Source organism: Aptenodytes forsteri, unplaced genomic scaffold, assembly GCF_000699145.1.
Source record: "Aptenodytes forsteri isolate BGI_AS27 unplaced genomic scaffold, ASM69914v1 Scaffold15, whole genome shotgun sequence".
In the NCBI taxonomy this organism is placed as follows: domain Eukaryota; kingdom Metazoa; phylum Chordata; class Aves; order Sphenisciformes; family Spheniscidae; genus Aptenodytes; species Aptenodytes forsteri.
In genome coordinates this window covers 21,685,984-21,711,284 of record NW_008795129.1, presented here as the reverse complement: position 1 = coordinate 21,711,284, position 25,301 = coordinate 21,685,984, and the positions used below count along the sequence as shown (strand labels likewise).

The 25,301-nt window shown below is 35.6% G+C and overlaps 1 protein-coding gene across 1 annotated transcript in view; it reads right to left on the bottom strand.

The window, feature by feature from the left end:
• The window catches only part of WDR11 (WD repeat domain 11), a 48,250-nt gene extending 24,288 nt beyond the window's left edge, over window positions 1-23,962 (bottom strand). The window contains exons 1-10 of the mRNA XM_019471753.1: window positions 23,927-23,962; window positions 19,229-19,382; window positions 15,401-15,574; window positions 14,054-14,237; window positions 10,268-10,433; window positions 9,448-9,562; window positions 8,271-8,466; window positions 6,252-6,355; window positions 5,456-5,632; window positions 3,550-3,634 (exon numbers count right to left, since the gene is read on the bottom strand). Coding sequence (XP_019327298.1) covers window positions 3,550-3,634; window positions 5,456-5,632; window positions 6,252-6,355; window positions 8,271-8,466; window positions 9,448-9,562; window positions 10,268-10,433; window positions 14,054-14,237; window positions 15,401-15,572 — 1,199 coding nt within the window. The 5' untranslated portion in view covers window positions 15,573-15,574; window positions 19,229-19,382; window positions 23,927-23,962. The remainder of the gene's footprint in view (window positions 1-3,549; window positions 3,635-5,455; window positions 5,633-6,251; window positions 6,356-8,270; window positions 8,467-9,447; window positions 9,563-10,267; window positions 10,434-14,053; window positions 14,238-15,400; window positions 15,575-19,228; window positions 19,383-23,926) is intronic.
• Between the last annotated feature and the right edge of the window lie 1,339 nt (window positions 23,963-25,301).

The following is a 25,301-nucleotide window of genomic DNA, read 5'->3' as shown; positions in this document are numbered from 1 at the left end:
CGGCTGTCGACCAACACCCCCAGGTCCTTCTCTGCTGGGCAGCTTTCCAGCCACTCTTCCCCAAGCCTGTAGCGCTGCATGGGGTTGTTGTGGCCGAAGTGCAGGACCCGGCACTTGGCCTTGTTGAATCTCATACAGTTGTCCTCAGCCCATCGATCCAGCCTGTCCAGGTCCCTCTGCAGAGCCTTCCTACCCTAAATCATATTATCTTAATCATATTATCAGAAAATACTCTTAGCCTCAAATTTTATTATTTAAAAAGAATCTTCCTTGTACTTCAGAAGTATTTGTATGGTCTACATGTCCAAAAGTGAACGTCAGCAAGGGAACAAGCTTTTTCTTTTTAAGATGAGGAAGACTAAGAAAAAGAAATTACAATTAAGTGCTGAACATGGTACATCTAAGAGAATTGTATATCCTGTAATGGTGACTTCAGAATTCAATTCCAAATACACAGGATTTCATTGCAACACTACTTATGCTTGTCAGGCAACGCGTATTTACTAATGCACAGAAATAAATCTAGACACCAACAGCTGTATGACAGAAGTGGTAGGTATTTTTCATTCATCTTTCTCTACGTGAGGAAAGTTTTTTTAAGGGCGTGATGAACGTTTGCAAAGCAGTGTCCCAAAGGGGAGTCAGATTAAATTCAACTGCTAAAACTTGAATGTAAAGCAGTAATTTCCAAATTTTGCCTGCAGGCCATACACATTCTTGTTACAGTCAGTGTGAGTTTAATTTTTAAAATTAAAGCTATTGCAACCCTGAACTTGCTGAACTTCAGCAAGTTTTTTTAAGGGCGTGATGAACGTTTGCAAAGCAGTGTCCCAAAGGGGAGTCAGATTAAATTCAACTGCTAAAACTTGAATGTAAAGCAGTAATTTCCAAATTTTGCCTGCAGGCCATACACATTCTTGTTACAGTCAGTGTGAGTTTAATTTTTAAAATTAAAGCTATTGCAACCCTGAACTTGCTGAACTTCAGAAAAAAAAAAAAAAAAAAAAGAGAAACACTGCTCTGGTTATAGTTACCTATCTATTAGAATAAGCAAAAGTAGCAGTGAGAGGCATTGCAAATGCACGACTTTCACTGAACTAGAAGCTAGATCGCAGGCATTTTATTTACGTCTTGTAGTTCTTTACATGTCTTTACATTCTCTTCTGCATTGAAGATGTATTATCATCTCCCATCTTACCACAGTAGCTTAGATTGTTCCATTTAGAAGACAGAACAGGTATCAGACTTAGTTATTTCATGGTTGTTCTAATTCCTCTTAGTAATATAAATTAATTGCATTTCTCTGTATCCTGAAGAAAGAAAGACTGACCTCCTGCTCACAGCTTCTTTCAGCCAGCACACATGCTATAGTCTCCCTCTGTTTTTTCCCTCACTTATGCTTCTAGCAGTAGCCTGATTCACTTTTCCTCTCTGTGTGCTCTGAAGCATTTCTGCTGCTTCTTGCCTCGGTCTCCTAATAAAAACCAAGTTAAACTCAAAGGAAAAGTATTTACTCACATAATTCTAAACAAATACTGAAATAGCTAAGTAATAATCACGGACAAAATGAATATTCAAGGTTACTCACAAGTATGAGCTATCTTAAATAGAGGACAGAGAAACAATTCACCCTACTTCTAACCACAATACAGAACTGCAGAGTTTAAAAATAAATTAAAAAACTCAAAAAACAACAGCATTTGACTACATATGGAGCTTCTAAAAAAAGAACACTTTAACATAAAAAAAAAGTCAATTGCTAGCACCTAAACAACTCAGTGGCCATTATTTTAGCACAGTTGATATGTAAAGGACAGTTGCCATTCCAAAGACCTTAGTTTTATTACATTCTCTTCTTAAACTACAAGGCACTGAAAACTCTTCTGGCCTTGAGTTACCATTTCAGGGTATTCTCAATTACATACTTAAATAATGGTGTTCCCTGAAGGTGTATTTTCAGCTAAAACTGAAATAGAGGCATTATCCAATCTATCTGCATTTTAGAGGTAAAGTAAGAATACCCACTGAAAGAAAAACTGTTGCACTCCATTAATATTAATTAAAAAAAAAATCCCTGTGCCTTATTGTATATTGCTTAAAGCATTCCCATGAACTTGTAAAAGTTATGTAGAAAGTCACTCAGACCATCAAGAGTGGGATTGAGGAAATTAAAACAAATATTTAAAAGACTTACCAAGATAACAGCTTATGAGTAAACAAAATTCACAATCATTTTAATTTTGTTCTAAAAATACCATTTGTGAAAGGACAGTTCCTAGAAAGACAATGTATTCTTAAAGTTTTTAAAAAGTTGCAAAGCCTTTGAAAAGTGAAAAGCCCAAACTAACAATACTTCCAATAATACATGAAGCCTAAATAAAAGATAAAGAAATATTTTTTCAAAAGCATATTTCCTTCTGTCTCCCCGTCTTCTTTTTTTTTTTCTTTAATCTGTGAAATGTTAGTAGTTTTTTTAATTTTGAATTCTATAATCACCTTAATGAGAAAAAAAGCAGTATTCTCTTGTGCTGTGTAACAGAACATAAAATGAAAATAATTTTGTAAGTAGTTAATGGTATGAAACAAAAACCTCAAACGGTTTAGAACAGAAATTCTATGCTTACAGTGCCTAGTACTCACACCACAAATGTAAATACACTTACATGATTTTAGTGGTAGATTCAAAGCAGGTTTACATAATGAATTCTTAGAGCTATCTATTCTCAGACACCTGTACTTTTCTTACCTTTTTGTAGAATGAACAGTAAAATGAAGACCTTAGCCTGATAAAGGCTTCATGCCACAACTCTGATATAAATTTTCACTACTATTACTGCTAAAAACAAATGTTTTATTTTCCATGCTTTATTTTCCATCTAGAAAATAAATATTTTCCATCTAGAACTATGTATCCAGCAAGCACCATCTTGAATATCATTGCCATTAGTTATCCAAAAAAGATACGCCATTGTGTACACACCAACACACAGTAACAGCTTTAAAACTTACTCTGTTCCTTACTCAGGATGGATAAATACCGAGTCCTGTATTTGGTCTTGAAGATAAAATTAAAAATTTTGACTTCAGTTAGGGCTAGAACTGTCTCAATAGCAATTTCAGCCCCAAGAGATCAGAGGAAATAAACCTTGGTGTATAAAGCAGAATTATTTCAAAGGACACAATCTGTGAGTCACAACTGATATAAATAACATTGTAATAAAGTTTCTTGTGCTAAAAAGACTTCTTTATATATATATATATAAGACTACAATATACTAAAGCAACTGGAAGTAGCTGATACGTATCCTAGATCAGCAGCTACAGATACAATTCAAATATTTAGTTCAATGTAATTTTCACTCTGTCAGTGTGTTACTGCTTATACATAGCAAAGATACTGTTAGCGTAGACTACTCAACAGATTTTCTTGAGTTTCTTCTTTCATTAACAATGAAACAAGACACCCACATTGCTGGTACATCATTAGTTAGATGTTTTAGTATTTGTCTCCCAGAAGGATTATAGCAGGAATTAAAATTAAAATCTTACTTGACTTCACAGGAATGGATGCTTAACTCTTTATGTAAGAGTCCACTTGTAAGATGAAACACCAGGACAGAGCCATTACTTGTACCTATAAAAAGTGATTTAAAAAAAAAAAAATATAGACCAGTTTTATTCTTCTCTTCCATAGTTTAGTGAAAATGCAGGATTTACAGCTATTTCTCTCTTTTTTTTTTTCACCTATAACTATCATATTTTACAATTTTAGAAAAGGTATTTTGACTTCTAGTGTTTAAATCCCAAATATTAAACCCTCCAAGGTTCTCTGCAGCCAGCGAAATCCATTTGGATCAAGACATTTTCCTGAAGCTATTTGTATAGCCTGCAGAAAATCTGTTAATTCTTCTTGCATTTTCACAACATACCCCATGTTTGCAGGAGAAAGGAATGTTTCTTTTTGTTTTGATTACTCAAGATGAGTAAATGCCTCAAGGAAGAGTATTAACTGTTATCCACCAATAATCCCAGGGGAGAATCATGGCTAGATTTTACCAAATCATTAAAGCAATTCTGCTTTCTCATCCCTGAAATAATGACCTCTTTCAAATTACAAACCAAAACTTAGCAGCTATTAGCTTCAATTAGATCAAAAACCTTCTGAAACACAAAAGTTAATTTTGTTAGACACTGAGAAGTCTTACTTGTTCTTCTCTTTTTTCTTTATACTCATATCAACTTTATTAAATGCAACAATTGATACCTAAAGAGCCATTCAGGTATCTTAAGTCTAAAATGCTGCAGACCTTGCTGTAAATGCACTTTATACCTACCTATTATTTTCCTAATCTTTATATTTCACCTGTTTTAACAGCTACAGCTTATATAAAATCAAAAGTTACGTTTTGGTAGCATCACATCATGGAATGACAGCTTGCCTACATTTTAGAGCACAACTATTGACGGTACTTTTAGCTCAGTAATAATATAAGTATAATGAGAACTGCACACATACATACATGCTTTATTATGGCATTTTCATTACTGGAGTGAGATCCTCTTCGTAAGCTCCTGCATAACATTCACCTTCGCTGTACCCCCCCCCGCCCCATCCAAAAACCTAAGAAGGCTCTCTAGCACAGCTAACCTTAAGAATTACAAAAATCTCCCAAGTCTGACTTGTGACAGGCACAGACTTGACAGGGCAGCCCAGAATCAACTGATATCTTAGATACATCAAGAGCACGTTTGAACAACCCAAATCTGGAGGTCTAATTTTACAACCTACTACAATCTTTAAATTACAGCATCTCTGTGTCTACTGTTCCAGTCCGCTGACTGCAGAGAAAGACAGCAGCCTGTATGGATACACTGTGAAATCCCTGATGTGGTCTGAAAGAGCATGCCAGAAAAATCAGATTTAAATAGGGAGAACTCAGAGTTAATAAATCAGGTGCTCACTGGCAACTATTCTAATATCTAGATGAGGTTAATTACATTTGCAATAAGACAGAATGGATTCATTCAGAAAAATAACGTGCTTTAAGTGTATTTTTAGGTACTTACATCAGAACAAAAGTACAGCCTCTGTTAAGTTTATTTACTTATTCTAGGAATGCAGCGCTGCAGAATTCCATATTTATTGATGTTTAGAATGGAGTGAGAGCAGCATGTAAAACACTGAGTGTATCAACAGACCAATATCATAGTAAATGAAAGGATAAACACAAACTTGCTAATATACTGCAATTTTTCAGGTAGCATTACTTAAACCCAAGGCAGGAAAAAAAGAATCCAAAGACTATCATGGATGCAAACTAATACAAGGGTCGCTATTTGTGATTAGTTACACAGGATTAAAAAATAGATTTTTTTCTGTATTAGTAACTATACTTATATTTAATCTAGAATATATTATTTTCAGAGCAACCAATAAACTATTCAAGATACTTACCAACCGCAAGGATTGGCTCATACTGTTTAATATTTTTTGTTGTAAGAGGTGGGCACATGCGGATAGCAAACGGAGGCAAAGGAAGTCCTGAAAGAAGTCCAGTCAGCAGAAATTTGAGGTGCACTTCTTGCAGAAAAGAACTTTTTAATTGTTCTTCTCCAGCAACTGTGCTTTGCCCTGCTTAAAAATTAAAAATCTTGTTAGTATTAAATCTTAATCTGAGATGTTATGGAAAGTTATCAGACACAGGAGTTTATAAAATAAAAATCACAAATAAACTAACATACATATTAGCAATGTTTATTTAAAGAGGCATTCCTTCGTGTTGAACTCTGTATGATAAAACTTTTTAGAAGACTGCACTTCAGGTAATTTCTCCAATACTGGCTTTCTTTCCTAACACAAAAAAGAAAAAAAAAAAAAAAAGAAGGAAGGAAGAGAAAAAAAAAAAAGTGCAACCCTTTCAGTCTTCCTCCAGAATTCAAGGGTAGTTTAAAATGTCTTCATCTGTTTAAGATTACTTTTTAAAAATAAAAGTGTTTTGGCCAAATTCCATTTCAAATTACTTTTTTTCTCAGTGACAATGAACTTTGAACATTGGTCCTCAACATAAAATCCTCAAAAAGATTAATTTGATAATTTATTTAGCAAACAGGAATTCTTTTCTTTCAGAATTGCTATTTAAATTGCATAGAAAATAATTCTAACATATGTAGTTCTAAAGTAGGCTAAGATATACAATGATTCAAAAATTCTAGAAATGAGTAGCAGTAATAATAGTGAAAGAAATTCTTACCAATCATGTTGTCTAAGGAGAGGTCTGGAATTTTATTTTGGAATGCTCCTACAGGAATTCCACAGAATGAGACTGGGGAATACAAAGGTGATGCACTTGAACTGCTGTAAAAGAAATGAAAACAAGTTCCTAATACAAACTGGATCGCCTGTTGACTTAGGTCCTCAAATTTGCTTTTTCCCCAGGTTGTTCTTTCAGTATTCCTACCACTTATTACTTGCAGAATATTTTGAGAAGATTATTCCCAACATCAGCTTCCATGAACAACTGTACCAGGAAATAATGCACACAGAAATGTACAAAATTTAAAACAACTTTCATCTTCCTTACAGAGATATTTACAAGTAACAGAAAAACAGACAGATATATCCTTTGTTCTGAAGTATACCTAAGCATTGAATGGAAGCTTTTAAATATATTGTGTATTAATATGTAGAGCTATGCTAATGAATACAGTTAAGGAACAATCATGAATATTTTGACATTTAAGAACAGATTCCCAAACTTGGGGAACAGTTTTCACTAACCTATATAAACTTCTTACATAGGTTCCAGATGACAAAACCTGTAACTGAAGCACTGCCTTTCACCTAAACATACAAAACAGGATTGCCTTTGTATATACAAAACTACAGCAGAAACTTACAGTAATACCTACGTTTACAGTCTTGTGAGATATCTATGCATCAGTTTTTTGTGTTATTTTTTCCCCAATGACTGTGACTGGGTTCCACCACAATCTCCATCTAAAAGGGACTCAAACAGCCCCTGCAGCCTTCGCAATTGGATCTTGCTGGGCTGAGGACCAGTCTATATCATAAGCAAAGACCAAAGACTAGTGACTGCACCTAGCTGTACACAAAAATGCAGTTTAAGGCATGTACAAAGCCTTTTTCTTTAAAATCTCACTTTAACAGACTTTGAGTTCAAATTTTAATTAGGACCATCAAATCCAGCAAGATCAAGAGCTAATGGAGGAAGACTCCTTCAAAATCCATTAGAGACTCTGAGCCAACTAGAAATATGCTTTACTTTTCAGTACAATCCAACCATATCCAGAATCCTCTAGGCTCAGTGGTTCTTATATTATTATTACATTTTTCCTGGTTATATAATAATGACAAAAACCAATGTTTTAGAAATGAGCCTAAGAATCCAAGAAGTAAAACCCAGCAACATATGGATCCTAAACAGCTCTCTTGGATATGCATCACAAAGAATCCATCTAACTGTTTTTGAGAACACCAAGAATAAAAACATTAAATCACAGATGAGCAACAAAAGGATCTATGTTGAAAATCTGGTACTTCTGACATTTAACAGTATACTAAGAATTCTGTATTTGTCTCATGGCAGTACGTTATTTATTTTATTCAATAGTACTTTAAAGGTTTATTGCAGCAGAATTACCTTAATACACTGAATGTTTAAAGAACTGTACTACTTCATATAGTAGATTTTGAGCAGTCTCTAAAAATAAAACTCTAAAGGCTTTGATATAAAAATATTGTTTATACCATCGTATTCCAGCCACCTGCTGTGCAGTCTTATATTGCTCTGTGTCAAATTCACACAATTCTAACAGAAAACCTTTCCCCTACTAAAAATGTAGTCCTTTGCAGAATCATTTTGCAGTCCTTTCATGTGATTAAAGTGAGGGATTCATTCCTGAAGAAAATTATATAGTCTGCAGAAAGCCAAATGAGAAGAAAATGTTCCCCCAAAATAATGTGAATATTCATTCCTATCTTTTGTTTCTTTATTCCAACCACTTAGTATGGAACTATTTTTCAAAGAAAGAAGAGTAAATACAGTTCCTTCACTTCCCCAAAGTAGGGGAACTAATCTATGTGGATGATATATTTTGTTCCTCTTCCTTTCATTCATACACATGTATAGCACGTCACACTACCATACACACAAGGACATCACTGTTGCTTTTAGAATATAATTAAATACTACACGCCACTTATAAATGTAACAGATGGAAGCTTTGACAAGAAAAATAAATCCCATTACCTGTTACGCATATTTCTGCCAGAAATACTGGATTTTAATTCCCAGATCATTACCCTGCCATCACTGACTATGAGAGCTGCAGAATTCTCATTCACTGGGCAACACACCATACTGAAGGGTCGAACTGTTTTTGTAACTCTGATTGCATCACACTGACTTCTTAAATCATAAATCAGCTCCTGAACTGGGTCTGGATCTGTAACATCAATGTCCCACAGAGGACAAACAATTAGAATGGAAAACATATGATGTAATCAATCAATAGAGGTAAATTTGCAGAATGACTGAGCTCTTTGGTTGAAATCCACATGCTTCCTGTGCAACAATTAGGAAAAATAATCAAAAACTATATACCATTGATCTTGCTGTATACAATACAGCTCTGAAAAGTTCTCCAAAATGTAACTTTTACTTTAAGATATCTTACTCTACTTGAATCTTGCAAAATCTAAAAAATTACCGTTGCATATCTGGGGGGAAAGTGCATCTGCTCTCCACAATCCAAAACTCATTTGGTTTATTGGTAAACCTGGAAGCAAGTAATGTTGTAGCTCACTAGAAATTACCAAACTGCCCAAACCAAAACAAATAAACAAAAATCTAACGGGGGAAAAAAAAAAAATCACTTATTTACATTTACAGAACTATGTTTTCCGTTCTTTTTTTCCAGTCTCCTCCATTATATTTAAAAAGCCATTCTTAGTAACGTTTCATAAAAGAGACAAAGGTTTAATGATTTAGATTTTAATGTAAATTTAAGCCCATGTCTTAGTTCTAAAATCAATTCTTCCAATTGACCAAATGACTTCCAAAACCTTGTGTTTGTCTGAAAAATGTTTTTTCTTAAAGATAAAAAGAACAAACTAATCATCTTTTATCTAAAACTTTCTTGTATATGTGACTGTTAAGCCACTTCATAATTAAAGTATTATTTAGTGATAAAGGGATTTTCAGGATATTAGTGTCTTATTTTGCACTAAATATCAGGAAGTCAAAAACAATTTGGTAAGAATGCAGCATAAATTTTAATTTAAATTTAATGTATAAGATAAAAAAAACCCACTAGAAGTGCTGTAATTCACCATCCTGTATGAGGCATGATGGTTAATATTGGTGTTAAAGTATTAGTTAAAATGCCTCAAAGTTCATTTCTGGACGTATTTGACACAAAACTTACCTGGCTCTTCATTTGGAGTTCCAGTTATACTGCAGTTAGATCTGCGAACTCTTAAAGTTATACAACCATTTTCATGCAGGCAAAATAACCCATCACGTTGAAAACAAGGAATTACCTAGGTAAAGAGACACCATGTTATATTGGGTTATCAAAATTTTATCCTTTGCAAAGTACACTTGCAAATGAACATACAATTTCTGATGTATAAGCAAGTCACTAAAAATATTACCAATAATGCAACACTTCAGTGAATTTCTTTAGCTACAGTACTTGTGACTAAGGAAGTAAATTAATTTGAGAAATTCATTGAATGTTTTTGTTTGAATTGGTTGATAGTTTAGGGTTTGTTTGTTTGTTTTTTTTAAAAAACATTGACGTACTCGTATATATTCTTTTTAGCTATCGCTTTAAAAAAACCCAACACTTTCTTTTTTGGTATCAGATTTCATGATTTCAGGAGAAAAAAGATGCTTCAATAAGACCTCGGACTCGACTTAGCTGTCTAATTAAGAAAAGGCAGATGCTCACAGAACTAGTAGTAATTTCTCTATAAACAGCTTATCTGCCAGAGAATGAAATGTCCTTCTTCCACAGCACTGTTTCCACACCGGTAACTTTTCTATCACCACAAAGCGAAGTGGGTTTGCTGCAGACTTCAGAAAATTAAACAATACTTGGTTCAGAGGACATTTTTCCCTGTGGTGAGCTAACTTCTTTTATCCTCTAGAATTAATCAAAACACAGCTATCGCTGAGTCATGAACTTACATATGACCTTAATAAACTGTTACAATGATAGAAACCAACCAAGTTTTCATTACCTGTAGGAAAGGCACACCTGTTCTTTCAATTGCAATCACACCCACTGTCTGATTCACTTCCAAGTCAAGAATTAAAATTTCTCTGGGATACAATAACAGCATGTAATTTCTTTTGGAAGGCAAATATGACAACTGAAGACAGTCGTTGAGTGTTACAGATTCAGCACTGTAAAACATCAGACATAAACTTTAATTGAGTTCAGTATCAACAAATATTTCAAGTTCAAAATAAAATTAACAATATAAATTTTCTTGCAGCTGCTTTTTTTCAAGTATTCCTATTTTGATCACTAGGGAACTGTAGATTTTGATTTACTTGGTACAGCAGTGCAAAGCATCACTGACCTTCAAAAGACACACACTCTGTTGACTTCTGTCTAAATAAGATTATAGAGTAATTTTTAAAATAACATGTAATTCAAATGGAACAAGGGTAATTCTTGCACATCTCAAATACAAAGCAATTCAATTATGAACAGTGCTAGCTGCCATGACATTTACTGGTATTCATGGGAAATTACTCTTAAACATACTGCTTACTTCAATTTTTATATGATTATGCATATTACTTTATTTTGAAATGAACAGAACTAGCTTATCTAGAATACTAGTCTTCAAACTCAGAGAAAGTAGCAAAGAGCAGGAACATTCGTCATCTCATTGATTGTTAACAGGAGATAGGCCGGAAGGTAAAAAGGTTCATTAGGTACATGTAATCCAATGACCTGTATTTAAGTCACATCGAAGAAAATCATCCTCATACTGTGCTCAGGTTTGAAGGTTGCTTAACTGATTTAATATATCATCCCTTTGAAGGGTTTTGTTTCTCCTCATTCTACCACACACACTAAATCCCCTTACACTGTTCTTGCATCTCATTCCTTGCTTCAGGAGTATTATTCACCTTTTCTCTGCAACCACTTTTCCTGACAATCTCCTGCTCCTCTTTCCTCAACGTTTCCCTAAACTAATATAAAACCAGACAAACCATTGCTGCTACAATTTTTTTCTTCCTCTTTTCCCATTCTAGCATTTTCGGGTGTTCTGGATGGAAAAGGAGGGAGAAAAGAGAAGACTATCACACTGTCCTGGTTTCAGCTGGGATAGAGTTAATTTTCTTCCTAGTAGCTGGTACAGTGCTGTGTTTTGGATTTAGGATGAGAATAACGCTGATAACACACTGATGTTTTAGTTGGTAATTTCTTTTGGAAGGCAAATATGACAACTGAAGACAGTCGTTGAGTGTTACAGATTCAGCACTGTAAAACATCAGACATAAACTTTAATTGAGTTCAGTATCAACAAATACTTCAAGTTCAAAATAAAATTAACAATATAAATTTTCTTGCAGCTGCTTTTTTTCAAGTATTCCTATTTTGATCACTAGGGAACTGTAGATTTTGATTTACTTGGTACAGCAGTGCAAAGCATCACTGACCTTCAAAAGACACACACTCTGTTGACTTCTGTCTAAATAAGATTATAGAGTAATTTTTAAAATAACATGTAATTCAAATGGAACAAGGGTAATTCTTGCACATCTCAAATACAAAGCAATTCAATTATGAACAGTGCTAGCTGCCATGACATTTACTGGTATTCATGGGAAATTACTCTTAAACATACTGCTTACTTCAATTTTTATATGATTATGCATATTACTTTATTTTGAAATGAACAGAACTAGCTTATCTAGAATACTAGTCTTCAAACTCAGAGAAAGTAGCAAAGAGCAGGAACATTCGTCATCTCATTGATTGTTAACAGGAGATAGGCCGGAAGGTAAAAAGGTTCATTAGGTACATGTAATCCAATGACCTGTATTTAAGTCACATCGAAGAAAATCATCCTCATACTGTGCTCAGGTTTGAAGGTTGCTTAACTGATTTAATATATCATCCCTTTGAAGGGTTTTGTTTCTCCTCATTCTACCACACACACTAAATCCCCTTACACTGTTCTTGCATCTCATTCCTTGCTTCAGGAGTATTATTCACCTTTTCTCTGCAACCACTTTTCCTGACAATCTCCTGCTCCTCTTTCCTCAACGTTTCCCTAAACTAATATAAAACCAGACAAACCATTGCTGCTACAATTTTTTTCTTCCTCTTTTCCCATTCTAGCATTTTCGGGTGTTCTGGATGGAAAAGGAGGGAGAAAAGAGAAGACTATCACACTGTCCTGGTTTCAGCTGGGATAGAGTTAATTTTCTTCCTAGTAGCTGGTACAGTGCTGTGTTTTGGATTTAGGATGAGAATAACGCTGATAACACACTGATGTTTTAGTTGTTGCTAAGTAGCACTTACACTGGTCAAGGACTTTTTCAGCTTCCCATGCCCTGCCAGCGAGAAGCTGGGAGGGGGCACAGCCAGGACAGCTGACCCAAACTGGCCAAAGGGATATTCCATACCATACAATGTCATGCTCAGTACATAAACTGGGGGGAGTTGGCGGGGGGCTGATGACCACTGCTCAGGAACTGGCTGGGCATCGGTCAGCGGGTGGTGAGCAATTGCATTGTGCATCACTTATGTTGTATATTCTTTTATCATTATTATTATTTTCCCTTCCTTTCCTGTCCTATTAAACTGTCTTTATCTCAACCCACAAATTTTACTTTTGTTCTTCCCGACTCTCTCCCCGATCCTGCTGGGGGTGGGGAGAGGAGTGAGCGAACGGCTGTATGGTGTTTAGCTGCCTGCTGGGTTAAACCACAACACATACCCTTAGCAATATTCATACACAACATAAAATGCAATCAGGAGAATGCAGAAAAATGGTATCTTTGCTGATTTGCTGTTATTATAGAGCATACATAAGGCTGCAGCAGCGTATGTACTGTCTCAATCTTTGCAAATCAGGCGTTCTGTCCGATGCAGCACAAATTAGGCATTTTGGAACACAAAATGACAAGATCATGCCCTTTAACTTCATAAAAAAAAAAAAAAAAAAAAAAAAAAAAATCAAAATTTCTTACATGATTACCAGAGGAAGTATCATCAAGTCTTCTCCCCAGTTTGCAATTTAAACACCTTATTAAAACAGAGTATAAATTTTGTATCTGCACTAAATTTTGGTGTCAACTGCTACCTGACAATACAGTCCGATTAGTTTGTTCTCAAATTCGCTAGACACTCAAGAAATACTTTTATTACACAAACAGAAAGTACAAAAAGAAAAAAAGAATTACACCACACAAAAGAAAGTGGCTTAGAGAATTTCTAAAAAAAAAAAAAAAAATTTCTAAAAATGCAACAGCTTTAGTTTTAAAAGGTCAGAAAATAGACAAATGTATAAATTCTAATTTTATTTATACACTATTAACCTAAAAAATGCCTTCTACTGCAGTATCATGTACAACACCAGAATGACAACTCTTCTCAGGTATCAGTACTTACAGAATTTTTATTCTCTTACTATATCCCTTCTCATTCCACAATTGAAATGAATTACGTTAGCCCATTTTCATCTTTTTTTTTTCCCCCTAAGAAAGATTTTTCTGAATTTACACCTGCATGAAAATCTGTTAGCAAAGGGAGAACATTATGTCATTAACTTATGTAAAACATACTGGGATGATATGGCTGTTTTTATGAAGAGAACTGGATGAATGACTGTCAGTGTTATACCCTTACATAATGTCCTCATATAGGACATCCAACCATCTGCCTACCCCAATGAATTTTCTTTTTTAAAACTAATTATCTTACGGACTTTAATCTAATTATACCTATAAAATATACAGGTATACAAAACATTATCTGAGAAGAAATATTTGCAACCTACCTTGGTTTTTCGTTACTGATTAAGATTTTTACTTTATCAAGGGCCTTTTTGGCCCCCGTAGCAGCAGCCAGCTTATGAGAAGGACTGGAATGAGGACTAGAGATGTAAACTTTTTTCCCTGAGCTGGCAGGAGCTTTGGAAGGAGAGAAGTCGGAGATGAACACTATTCCTTCACTGGTGAGCACTGTACCAAGAAAAACAATTTTTATTATAGCAAAATACAATCTGCAATTTGATTGTGGTGTTCCATTTTAATGAAATTTTGGTGGGGAGAAATGTTAATAACTTTAATAACACTGTATTAGGTAGAAAACTCATAATTCTAGACAACAGGCACCTTCTACTGACAGAGCTGCAGATGGTCCATTACAATTAACTATATCCACAAAACTCAGTTTTTCAAAATTAAGTCTGTACTAAAAAAAACAGTGTGGGGATTACTGGCAGAAACCTCTTGTTTCTTCAGTACAGTTATTCTCTCCCAACAACTATTTTTCTTTAAGCTTCACAACACAAATAGAAGGCAGGGTTGCCCACATTGGCTATATCACAATTTTTTGTTCTCATGCAGAGCATGGCTCAAAGAATCATTAACTCACATTATTTATGTTGCAGCATAAAGATTCAGCTAAGCTCTAAAGATGTAGCTAAGATTTTACTACATGTTTATACAAAAAAAAAGGTTTTTTTTAGGTTGAATGGTATGGCAGATTAAAAAAAAAAAACAACCCAAAACCCACCACAAAGCCTGGAAACTGCACTGTCTCATCATAGATCAGAAGTGATGAAGCTAAATTAAAGAATAAAATGGTGACTCTTATTTCTCTTAGTTTCTTTCTGCTAAAATGTCAATAAATCTGCATTACTTCCCCCTTGACATTTGAATTGCTTCTGAAACTGATGCTCACACTCTATTCCTTTAAAAAAAAATCCTTTCTGTTGAAAATACCATTTATTCTTGGTCTACTCATCTCACTGGATTCTCCCTCAGCATCCATCCTTTTATAGCTTTTTATGTCAGTTTAACAGGGCTCTCTATACTTGGCTTCCTCTAGCTCCCTATCTACATGCTTTCCACCTTCTTTATAAAGTCTCAAACATTTATTTTCAGATCTCTAACTTCTCTACTCACGCCTACTTTTCCCCTTTTCCCTCACACAATGGCATCTTGTTTTAGAAGATTCCACATTGACCAAAGACTCCCGTCTTTGTTTTGAGACTTTTTCTTAGCATTACTGACATTATTCTCTCCAATCCATTACTTCAATCTCAATATTAACATTTTAGTTTAACATTTTTCCTGGTCACTCATATTCACATCACACTGTTTTATACATGCAAACTTACAAGCTAAGTGTGATGGATCGAAGGGGTCAAATGAAAAAGACAGAATATTTTCAGCATAACTTTTCTTCCAAAGTTTGGTGCCTGTGTCTGCATTCCACAGTACAATATAGTTAGGTGGATGAACAGCAAGCAGTAAATCTCTAGAAGCATCTTGATTCCACAACCACTGCATGTCTGTCAAAAGAAAGAAGGAACAACAAACAGTGAAATTAATTTTCAGAAGAAGTTTGTTCTATTTTAAAACTATTTTTCTCCTGTCATACCTTGTCTTTGAAGAAACGAATAGTAGTGACTTGTTAGTAACAAGATGTTTCTATTTCACAATTCTAAAAAAATAAGTTCCTTTTACGGCCTGAATTTATGTTTTTAACAAGCAGCAATACACTGGGTTACACGTGTCCACACACATACACACAACCCACATCCGATCTGAAGAAGTCAGATCTTTTCATCCAGTGAATTCCTACCTGAAACAACATACGGTACTGTACAGAACTACTGCAGAGTCAAAATGAATAGAACCATACAACATCCCAATTGATATCTGGGATGACACCATGAACCATACACCATCCCAAATTAATATTTGAGATGATATCAGTACTGGACCTGGAAACAACTGTCTTCTCCACTTCAAATGCATTTTACAGAGAGTCTTAAGTTTAAGAGTAAAATGAAACTGCCTGTAACACACAATCAAGAATACAAGTACAGTACTTAAATGCTAAGGTCAATCTGAAGAGGTATGGCTGCCAATCATCACAGCTGGGCATCATTTAAACATTCAAGATAAATGGACACAAAAGACTGTTTTCTGTCAATAAGAACAGAGACTGACCTCAGTTACTAGAAAGGAGCTGTATTAGAATTACCTGCATGCTCCATGGGGCAGAGTTTTAGACAATAGAATGGGTCAGGCAGGCAATGGATGAAGTCCCCCCAGTCCAGCTCCTACCACTCACTGCATAACCTCACCAAGTCACAGCTTCTCTACAGCATATATATATATATTAAGATGTCAAAAAAACCTCCTTCCTCAGCCATTCTTCTGTTTTATCAATTCAGCTTTTTCAGAGTTGATAAGTGCTTCTCACTGGGTTTCAGAGAAAAAAAATATGCAGCCCTGTGTGTCCTAATCAGTTACACTGTAAGTTAACAAATGGTTAACTCCTTCCCAGGTGAACGCAGAGTTTGGATCAAATAAAGAAGAGTGCCTTATACTGAAGCACCACTTTTCTCCTCATTGAAACAGTGAGGCTCCAGCTGTTATCCTAGAAAGCTCTTGCAGATAACACACAGAGAACCAGCAGATCACCCTGCTGCTCGATCTCTGTATTTGCACCATTTTCCACAGGCTTGTAAAAAACAGCCAGAGGCCTCTGAAACAGATGGAAAGGAAGAGAACCTGCTTTTGTTAGAGGTTATTGCTGAATCAAACCAGGGACTAAGGATGGAACAGAATTTTAATTCTGTTGCTTATTAACTTTTTTTTCTTGGCCAGCAGATTGGAAAGCCTTCATTGGGTCTGAAAACCTGGAGAAATCTTCAAATGGCATAGTCAAAACTCTGCCAAACATGCAGTGAATCGGTGTCAGGAGTAAATAAAACACAGTTTATAACACACACACAAAAAAAGAAATAAAACTAATAAAATTAATTGCAGTCAATAGAATAAATTTTCAATGTCCCACTTACAGACTTACAATATTGTATCTACTTTCACAGGATTTACAAAAACGTAATAATAACAAAAACCAACCAACCTAATTTCATAAGTGGGCTTTCATATAATAGAATTCAAAATAAAAACCAGGTATAACACATGCCTCATCACAAGTTTTTAAAATAGTCCAAATAAACTATAAATTATTCTTAGAAACTCATTATGGTAGTTTCTCGTGTGGGGGAAAAAACCCATGTTCTAAATTTTACTTCAGAAATAATTTGTAGACATATTGCCAGTGAGGACAACAGTAGCAATAAACAGAAATCCAGAACATGCAGCAGAGCATGTAGATGCTGCTGTACTTGCAGAGTTATCCCTCCCAGCTAATTCTGAAAGACCCAGTCCGATGCTGGAAGCAGTCCACTCACAGCATCAGCTCAGGCACTGGAAGCAGACCAGCCACAGGAACGCAGCCACAAAGCTAACCAGATTCCAGTGCTCCAGCCAGCTCCTGGTCAGTTCTGTTAGGAGTGGTTCCGACAGACAGAAAGGTGCCTACCACAAGTAATTAGAACAAAAAAACACAAGTTTTACAATAGTAGGAAAGTACTACTATCAACTACAAACTGCACCAATTAAAGCAATAGTAAAAATTATATTGAGTGTGTGTGATGCAACAAGGAATGAAGTCTAGATCTTTTGATTCCCTTTTCTGAGTTCTAACCACTACCTTAACTTTTTCATTGATGAAGTACAAGATGCTAACTAATGAAAGGGAGCATTTGATGGATGATACCTTACTAATAAATGAGCACAAAAAGAAGCAAGGAAAAAGACACTTAATTATTCCTTTCCAATATATTCTCTTAATTGTGTTGTATCTGGCCAGTGGCTACATTTTCTGTTCTCTATCCTTCATCAGACCAATTAAGATAGTACTGATCTCTATGCCAGGCTTCTAAACATTTCTGCCTCTAGCACAAGCAAACATAAATCTTCTATACCTTACAACATCATAAATACATAGCTCCTTTCTCCAGGCTTTTTGTTTGTTTGTTTGGGTTTTTTTGTGGGATTTTGGTTGGTTGGTTGGTTCTTGCTTTTGTTTTTTACTTCCCCGCAGAGACTTGTGAAATCCCTGAATGAGATCATGATTTTTTTCTGGTAATGGGATAAAGAGTCTTCAAACATCCAGCTGCACAGAACTGTTCAGGTAGAGTTTATCGGGTATTTTTCAGACCTTCCCAGCTGCACTGGGCTACCACCCACAGAACAGAATAAAAAGCAGCAAATACCACTGTTAAACTGTCTTCCTAAATGAAAGCCAAAACCAGTTATTTATACCATTTCAAAATTTGCTCTCTCTCGACTGTTTGTGTTAATCCTTACCATTTATGTCCACTTAATTACACTTGAAACCTAATTCAAATGTGGCACACTCAGTTTCAAGACTTCCTACTGCTAACTCCAACCATATGTAAAACCTACTTTATTCACAACTGTCTTCAATGCTAAAATTTACACAATATCTTGTCCCTTCTCCATTTCACTTTTCACATCTTAATATTGCTATATATGCATAGAAAAGCCTCCCTGCTCCTATGAATCAGACAACTGCATAGATGCTCAAAAAAACCCTTCTCTCTCTAGTTACATTGCAAATGTATGTTATCATGCTAGTATGTTTGATCAGAAGTAGCTATATAATGAACTATCTAAATAATTGCCAAAGTATATGTGCACAATCAAAACTCTTAACTTACAGCAATGTAATACTGTTAAAGTACTAACCACTATAGATGACATTAACATTCAGGTGCAATGCAAACTGCACTACATCTCCAATTCAAAAGCAGGAAGATGTACTTGACACTGTAAATATTATTGTTTCAATCGATAACATTAATAAAAATAGACTGTAACTTTTTTCAGAAGATCCTGGAAAAAATTACCACAATGAATTAAATCTCACAGCATCCCTCTCGGAGACAGTAAGTCTTACGTTTACACAGAAAATGAGTAGACAAACACAGAGAAGGCTAGTAATGCCAACAGTAAAATTCAATGGCAGAACTGAGCATAGTTTGCAAAACCTAGGTGATGGATTTGTACACAATGCTCCATAAAATAACTTCCATACAAACATCATGCACTATCATTACCTTGAATTGGTTTTGCATGTTCTTGTATTTCACAACGAGCTGTTCCTGTTGCCACATCCCATACAATTATTTTTCCAGTAACATCAGCAGAAGCTAAACGTAAAGAATATGGAGAGCCAATATTGTGATGGTAATTTTCTTTAGCCCACTTAACCTGAAGATATAGATGAAAATTGGTCAAAGGAGGCAAACATATATAACAAAGACACCATACTTCATATGGATAAACAAATAATAAACAACTCAACAAAAAAGCATAGTAACAGTTAATGTTAATAGCATCTGTGTAAGCATACCTTTAAGCTACCATCAGTTGTGCAAATTTAAGGTATGTTGCAACTGTGCTGCATGACTGCATGGTTGGTATTTTTAAATTACATAAATCACTAATTCTTGTTCCTGAAGGCAACTACAACAAATCCATAAATATATGCTATGTATATAAAAAGTTTACTCAAATATTTAGAAGAAACTAAATGGCAATGTTTAAGGTTCTGTGGGCATCTACAAACCTATAGCCACTGACTTCCAAACACATGAAAGTTGAAAATTTACCATCCAACTTTTACACACATCCTAAAACATGCCATTTTCCTAATCTGTCAAATATATTATGATATTGGAGAGGAAGGTAGGTTAGTCTTTCATCTGTATGTTGTCTCATGTCAGGTCATTGCTGACATTTGCTATCTTTTTGGTCCTTTTCAGCATCTTGCCACCACTGATTTCCACATACCACTTTCTGGTTTGGGATTTCAAGCTGCATGGGCTTGCAAGTTGGCGATACTTACGAAAAATATGTGTCTTGAAATTTGAAACATTCTGCCTACAAGTCTCCCGAGATTGTAAGGAGATAACACTGACTTCTTCCTTACCTACTCAATATGGACTTGTTTTGCTATCTTTAAAGGCAAACTTCTGCCCCTAAGAGAGACTGAAGACACTAACAGAATAAAGAAATCTTAACGCTAAGGTAATGGGAGTTTACCTACTACAAAAATGTCGCCATAGCTAGCTAGCTGTGTGCTGTCACAGTACCTGACAGTGAAAGGGTGAGGCCAAACAGAACACTTTTTGCAGATACTGAAAGCATGACATTAGAAAAAACAGAAATAGAATTATCATTAGACACCACTAACTTTGCAACATGAATTAGATTTATAATGGCATTCAGAACACTGTAGCCACCTTTGTGCTACCCCTCTCAGAGGTGTGACCAGGATGTACCTCAAAAGCCTAGCTGAACAAATTAAACAAACATTACACGTGCACAGCAAGCAATCTTCAGAGAGCTCTAGCTATAAACCCAAAGTGTGTTTCTACCAGAATAACAAAGAATTCTTAGGAGAGTCTCCTCTACCTACAAATTCCAGTTTTGCAATTCCTGATTCCTGCTGTTCAAAAAAAACCTACCCATGAGGATACCTGCACGTAAGTATGTAGCTATTGAAAAAAGTAATTCTAGAAACTTGCAAAGCTATTTCTTCCTCAGTTAAATATATGCTACTTTGAAGCAAATTCCAAGTCTGGAAAACATCATTTCCTAAGGGAGGAGCTGTCACCAAGTTATGAACAACAAAAAGGAGACCTTTAACACAATCAGCCTCAACCAGAGTTCATGCAGCTCTCTAACACCGTAAGCCCTCTTTTCTCATTGTAGTCACACTGCTCCAACAAAGTCCCCACACATGAGCTGATCCCTCTGCTAAAATAAATTATTTTCTTACTATACTGGTCACTGCCTCTCTACCCTGACTTCAAAATACAGCAGGATTGGTCAGAAGCAAGAACCAGAGATGAAGTTTTTTTTAATTTTCACAGTCTATCCCACTTGATTTGAAGAACCTTACTATCACTGTTTATTAACATATCAGAACAGACACAAATGATATTTCAATCTTCAATGAGAAAAATTGTTGCTGTAATTACATTTTCTTTTGTAAAAGTACTCTTTCAAGTACTCTTTGTAAAGGTACAAAAAAAAAATCAGACATAATCCACTCCGTACAAAGTTATCAGAATGATATTTCAATCTTCAATGAGAAAAATTGTTGCTGTAATTACATTTTCTTTTGTAAGAGTACTCTTTCAAGTACTCTTTGTAAAGGTACAAAAAAAATCAGACATAAGACATAGTTATGACAGCCAAAGGCCAGGAAGTATTTAAAAGTTAAACAGGACAACTAACATAGATCCATTTTCACTGAAACCATTACCTGTTCCAGACATAGTTATGACAGCCAAAGGCCAGGAAGTATTTAAAGAAAAATAGTTAAACAGACTGCGGAAGGATTATGAAACAATCGCTTTTCTCTTTGTTTTTTTTATTGCAGATAGTGGTGTATTTTGAAATTTTTCAAATCTGAAGCGTGGGGTTTGGGGGAGAAGATCCCCTGTAGACTGAGTTTGCTGGTGTGAGCCTCTACTACAAAGAGTTTAAGTCAGATATACACAGCAGACTTCTTACAGATCCCCGCCAGCTTATTTACACTCTCAGCATTTACAAACAAAAAAAGAAGTCAGTTAGGAATTGAACAAAATTTCTTACAAATGCACGTAAAGGTATCTGCAATGATCATGGCCTCATAATTTCTCATATAATGTCTACTTCTTAAAGCAGAACAGAATTTCTCTTCATTCTTCCTCCTCATAAATTAGTCATTTTTGTACAGTCTATTTCTATTAATAAAGCACCAGACAGTGGTTTTAAAAAATTATCTTATAAATTATATAAAAACTATTTGGACTTCAGCATTTGGCTTCCTAGTGAAATAAGGTTACTTCTTAATGCTAGTGAATGTAACTGAAGCACATTAAAATGCTATCATTACATGGATCAAAAACTAATTTTGCTACAAGTTATTATCTAAGCTAAGTGGAAATTTAAAGCAGAGTCATCATTATAGCTGCCACCTCCGTACCACTTATTTTTTTTTACACAATTATAGACATTGGAATTGATTTGTTCACTTTAAAGGGCAGCCTGAAGACAACTGAGGCTAAGGGTATGCTTACCCAACCAAGTTGCCAAAAGGCAAGCAACAGTATTAATTCACAGAGTGCTGCTTACTCTGTGGTTGCTGTCGTGTACACACCTTTGCTCTGAGATAACTGAGAAATAACCTCTCCTTACTGAGTCAGATAAGTTGCCTCACATTTGTCACCAAAGAGACTGTTCATAACAGCGGCACAAGCTCTAAGTTGACAGCAATGTTTGGGCAACTCTGAGAATCCTCAAAATTCACTGAAAGATTTGGGCAAGTATATAAACATGCTGGAAGAAATCAGATTTCAGTCCTTTCTGACATTTTAACATTATTTTTAAACATGTCACAGCACACAAGTCTCAAAAAACAATGTAAAGTATCTATTTTGAAAACTCACCCTTCTACCTTCCTTTTTTCCAGGCAGTTTCAAAATTCTCTCTAATCAAGCAAAACTAATTCCTATTTTTAAAAGCTACAATGTCATTACCTGTATGGCTCTTGGCCAAGATCTTGTATGGATCTGTATCAGTTTTGCCCTACCCAATATTTTCACCCAGGATTTGAACAGTTTATTTATTATTATTAAAAAAAGCACACTTAATTGGACTCTGTAACACAGAAATACATTATCCTATATAAAGATACATAAACACCACCACCTGTGTAGCTACTGAATATACTGAAGTTTCAAAACCACTCACTAAAAAATTGAAGCTTTTCAGTGTGCAGAAAGACATCATCAGAACATGAACAGAACAGAACTTCAGAACAGAAGTCAGTAAATTATCAAACCCAAAGACAAAATAATTGTGTTTAATTTTAAAATACCAGAGTGGCCATATCTGATATTTGTGTATCTATATGAAGGTCGTCTATTTAAAGAAAAATACACATGGGAAAAAATAGCGTGTAATTTCCAGAAGGCACATTCAAACTTTTTCTTTTACTACAAAAAACACCAAAATCCCCCTATCTAAAAATCTGTTTTTCTTCATAAATTACTGACTGCCTTCTAATATAGCCTTTGAGCTAAGGACTATCAACCATTATATCTGCCAGCCAAACATTCTCCTAAACCCTGACTCAATCTGTCATTCTCCACAGTCAAAGAAATGATGCATCAAAGAAATACATACTGTTCCACACTTGACCCAAAGCCAAACTCTCTGCAATTTCAAGTCAAGGACCTTCAAAGGAAAGTACAGGTACCCTACACTTATGCTTAAATTTTATCCATTTTTATTGCTAAAATAATGTTCGGTTTTGTCTGCTATTGTTCATTTTCTATAGGTAAGAACAGAAGTAAAAACTGTTAGACCAGAAGTAACTGGTCAAATGGTGCACTGGTTACCCCCACAACAGGAAAGATCAGCAAGGGCATCAACAAGGAGATTCATTTGATATTTTGTAATATTCATTTGAAATTCTGTTATGTTAAGAGCTGTCTTAGAAACATTTCTGTGTTCTATAACACTACCAACTGTTTCTATATATTCTATACCTTCTATAAAGGTATACCATCAACCTCAGCTCAAATTTCAGCATGTATGGTTTGATTTACCTATAAAAGAGATCATGTAAAAGAGGGGTATTTTACAACAGATTTTATGGGAAAATCAAGTGCAATATATTGTCAAGTATTTACAGTGATTTAGAAAAATAATATATATGCCAGAATCAAGTAATATACCTTAAAACATGTACGTCTCACCTTGACAACACTAGCTTTGTGTCTTTCCAAAACCTGTAAAGTCTGAGCAGTATTGGCATCAACTATCAGCACAAGAGAATGACATCCATATGCAATCAAACCTTGCCAGCCCCTAGAAAAGCATATATCATCATCAAGCAAGCAAAAAAGAACAAAAAGCACTTCACATCAAGAATGCGGGGGGGTTTTTTTTGTAAGTTGAATGCATGCTACTAAACACAAACATCAAACAGTAAAAATTATTTAATAACATAAAACTCAAAAGCATTATGAAATGCCATTGCTGCATTGTCTGCTAAACCATTTGCTGATGGAAATCTAAGCCACCGCAAAGCACCTCTGTGTCCCTCTTCTGTAAATTTAAGACATCACATAGGAATTCATGAAAAGCATTCCCTAATTTTATATATAAGCACACAGGTAAGCAATATATTTGCAATTATATAATTAATTGCATCTTTTTTTTTGAGACAAAAAAGGAGCATGTGAACAATGATTACAGTAATAGTGAAAATCTGCTGAGGCCTGTCCGACTTCAGGAGAGGTTAATGCGGCCACGGATGACAATTATAAAGCTACGGTGAACACCAAGCAAGTGGGAACAGTCAAAGGAGAAAAACGAAGTTTCAAACTAAGAACTTCAGAGAACTTCAATGTTCACTGCTTTACAAGCTGACAAACATAAAGGCCACAGTTTTCAAAAATTACTTGGTTCAGGTACTTCATTTTATTTTCTCTCCCTAAGACTCAGCAGTATTAGGTTAATGCTTTTCAGCACAGCTGAGTGAAGCCACTGCTCAGAAAAATGAGTACAAAAACCAATATATGTACTGGCTTTGTACATCAACTCTCAAAAAATAAAATAGAAACCAGAAGAAGCTGCTCTGATCTCTACAGTTTGTTGCACCAACAAGACCTCTGCCCAGAGAAGCAAATGTCATTGCCAGAAGGGACTGGCCCATGCTCTTCTATGACCATGGCTTTGTTCGTATTGAGAGCTGGACGGCAGCAACTCCACGGGGCTCCCTGCCTGAGCTCTGCCAGCCTCTCCAGCGAGGAAAGGGGAGAGGACGGGGATGTCAGCAGCTTCCACAGTGCCTCGCAGAAGGAGGCTTGCCTTGGACACAACGGCACAGCACGCCCGTTTCCAGTAACAAAAAAGGACCCGAGTATTTGCGGTGAGCACCTTGACCAAGACGGCTGGTAACGATTCCCTCGCAGAAGGGCACAGCCAGCTCTCCAGAGGGATCGCTACCACCGCTGTACCGCACGCCCGGCAGCTGCCGGCGCTGGCTGAGCCTCGGCACCTGGACGTGTGACTGTATGAACGTCCCGGCTAAAAGCGCGGGCCCCCCCGGCTCGGTGAGAGCGGGAG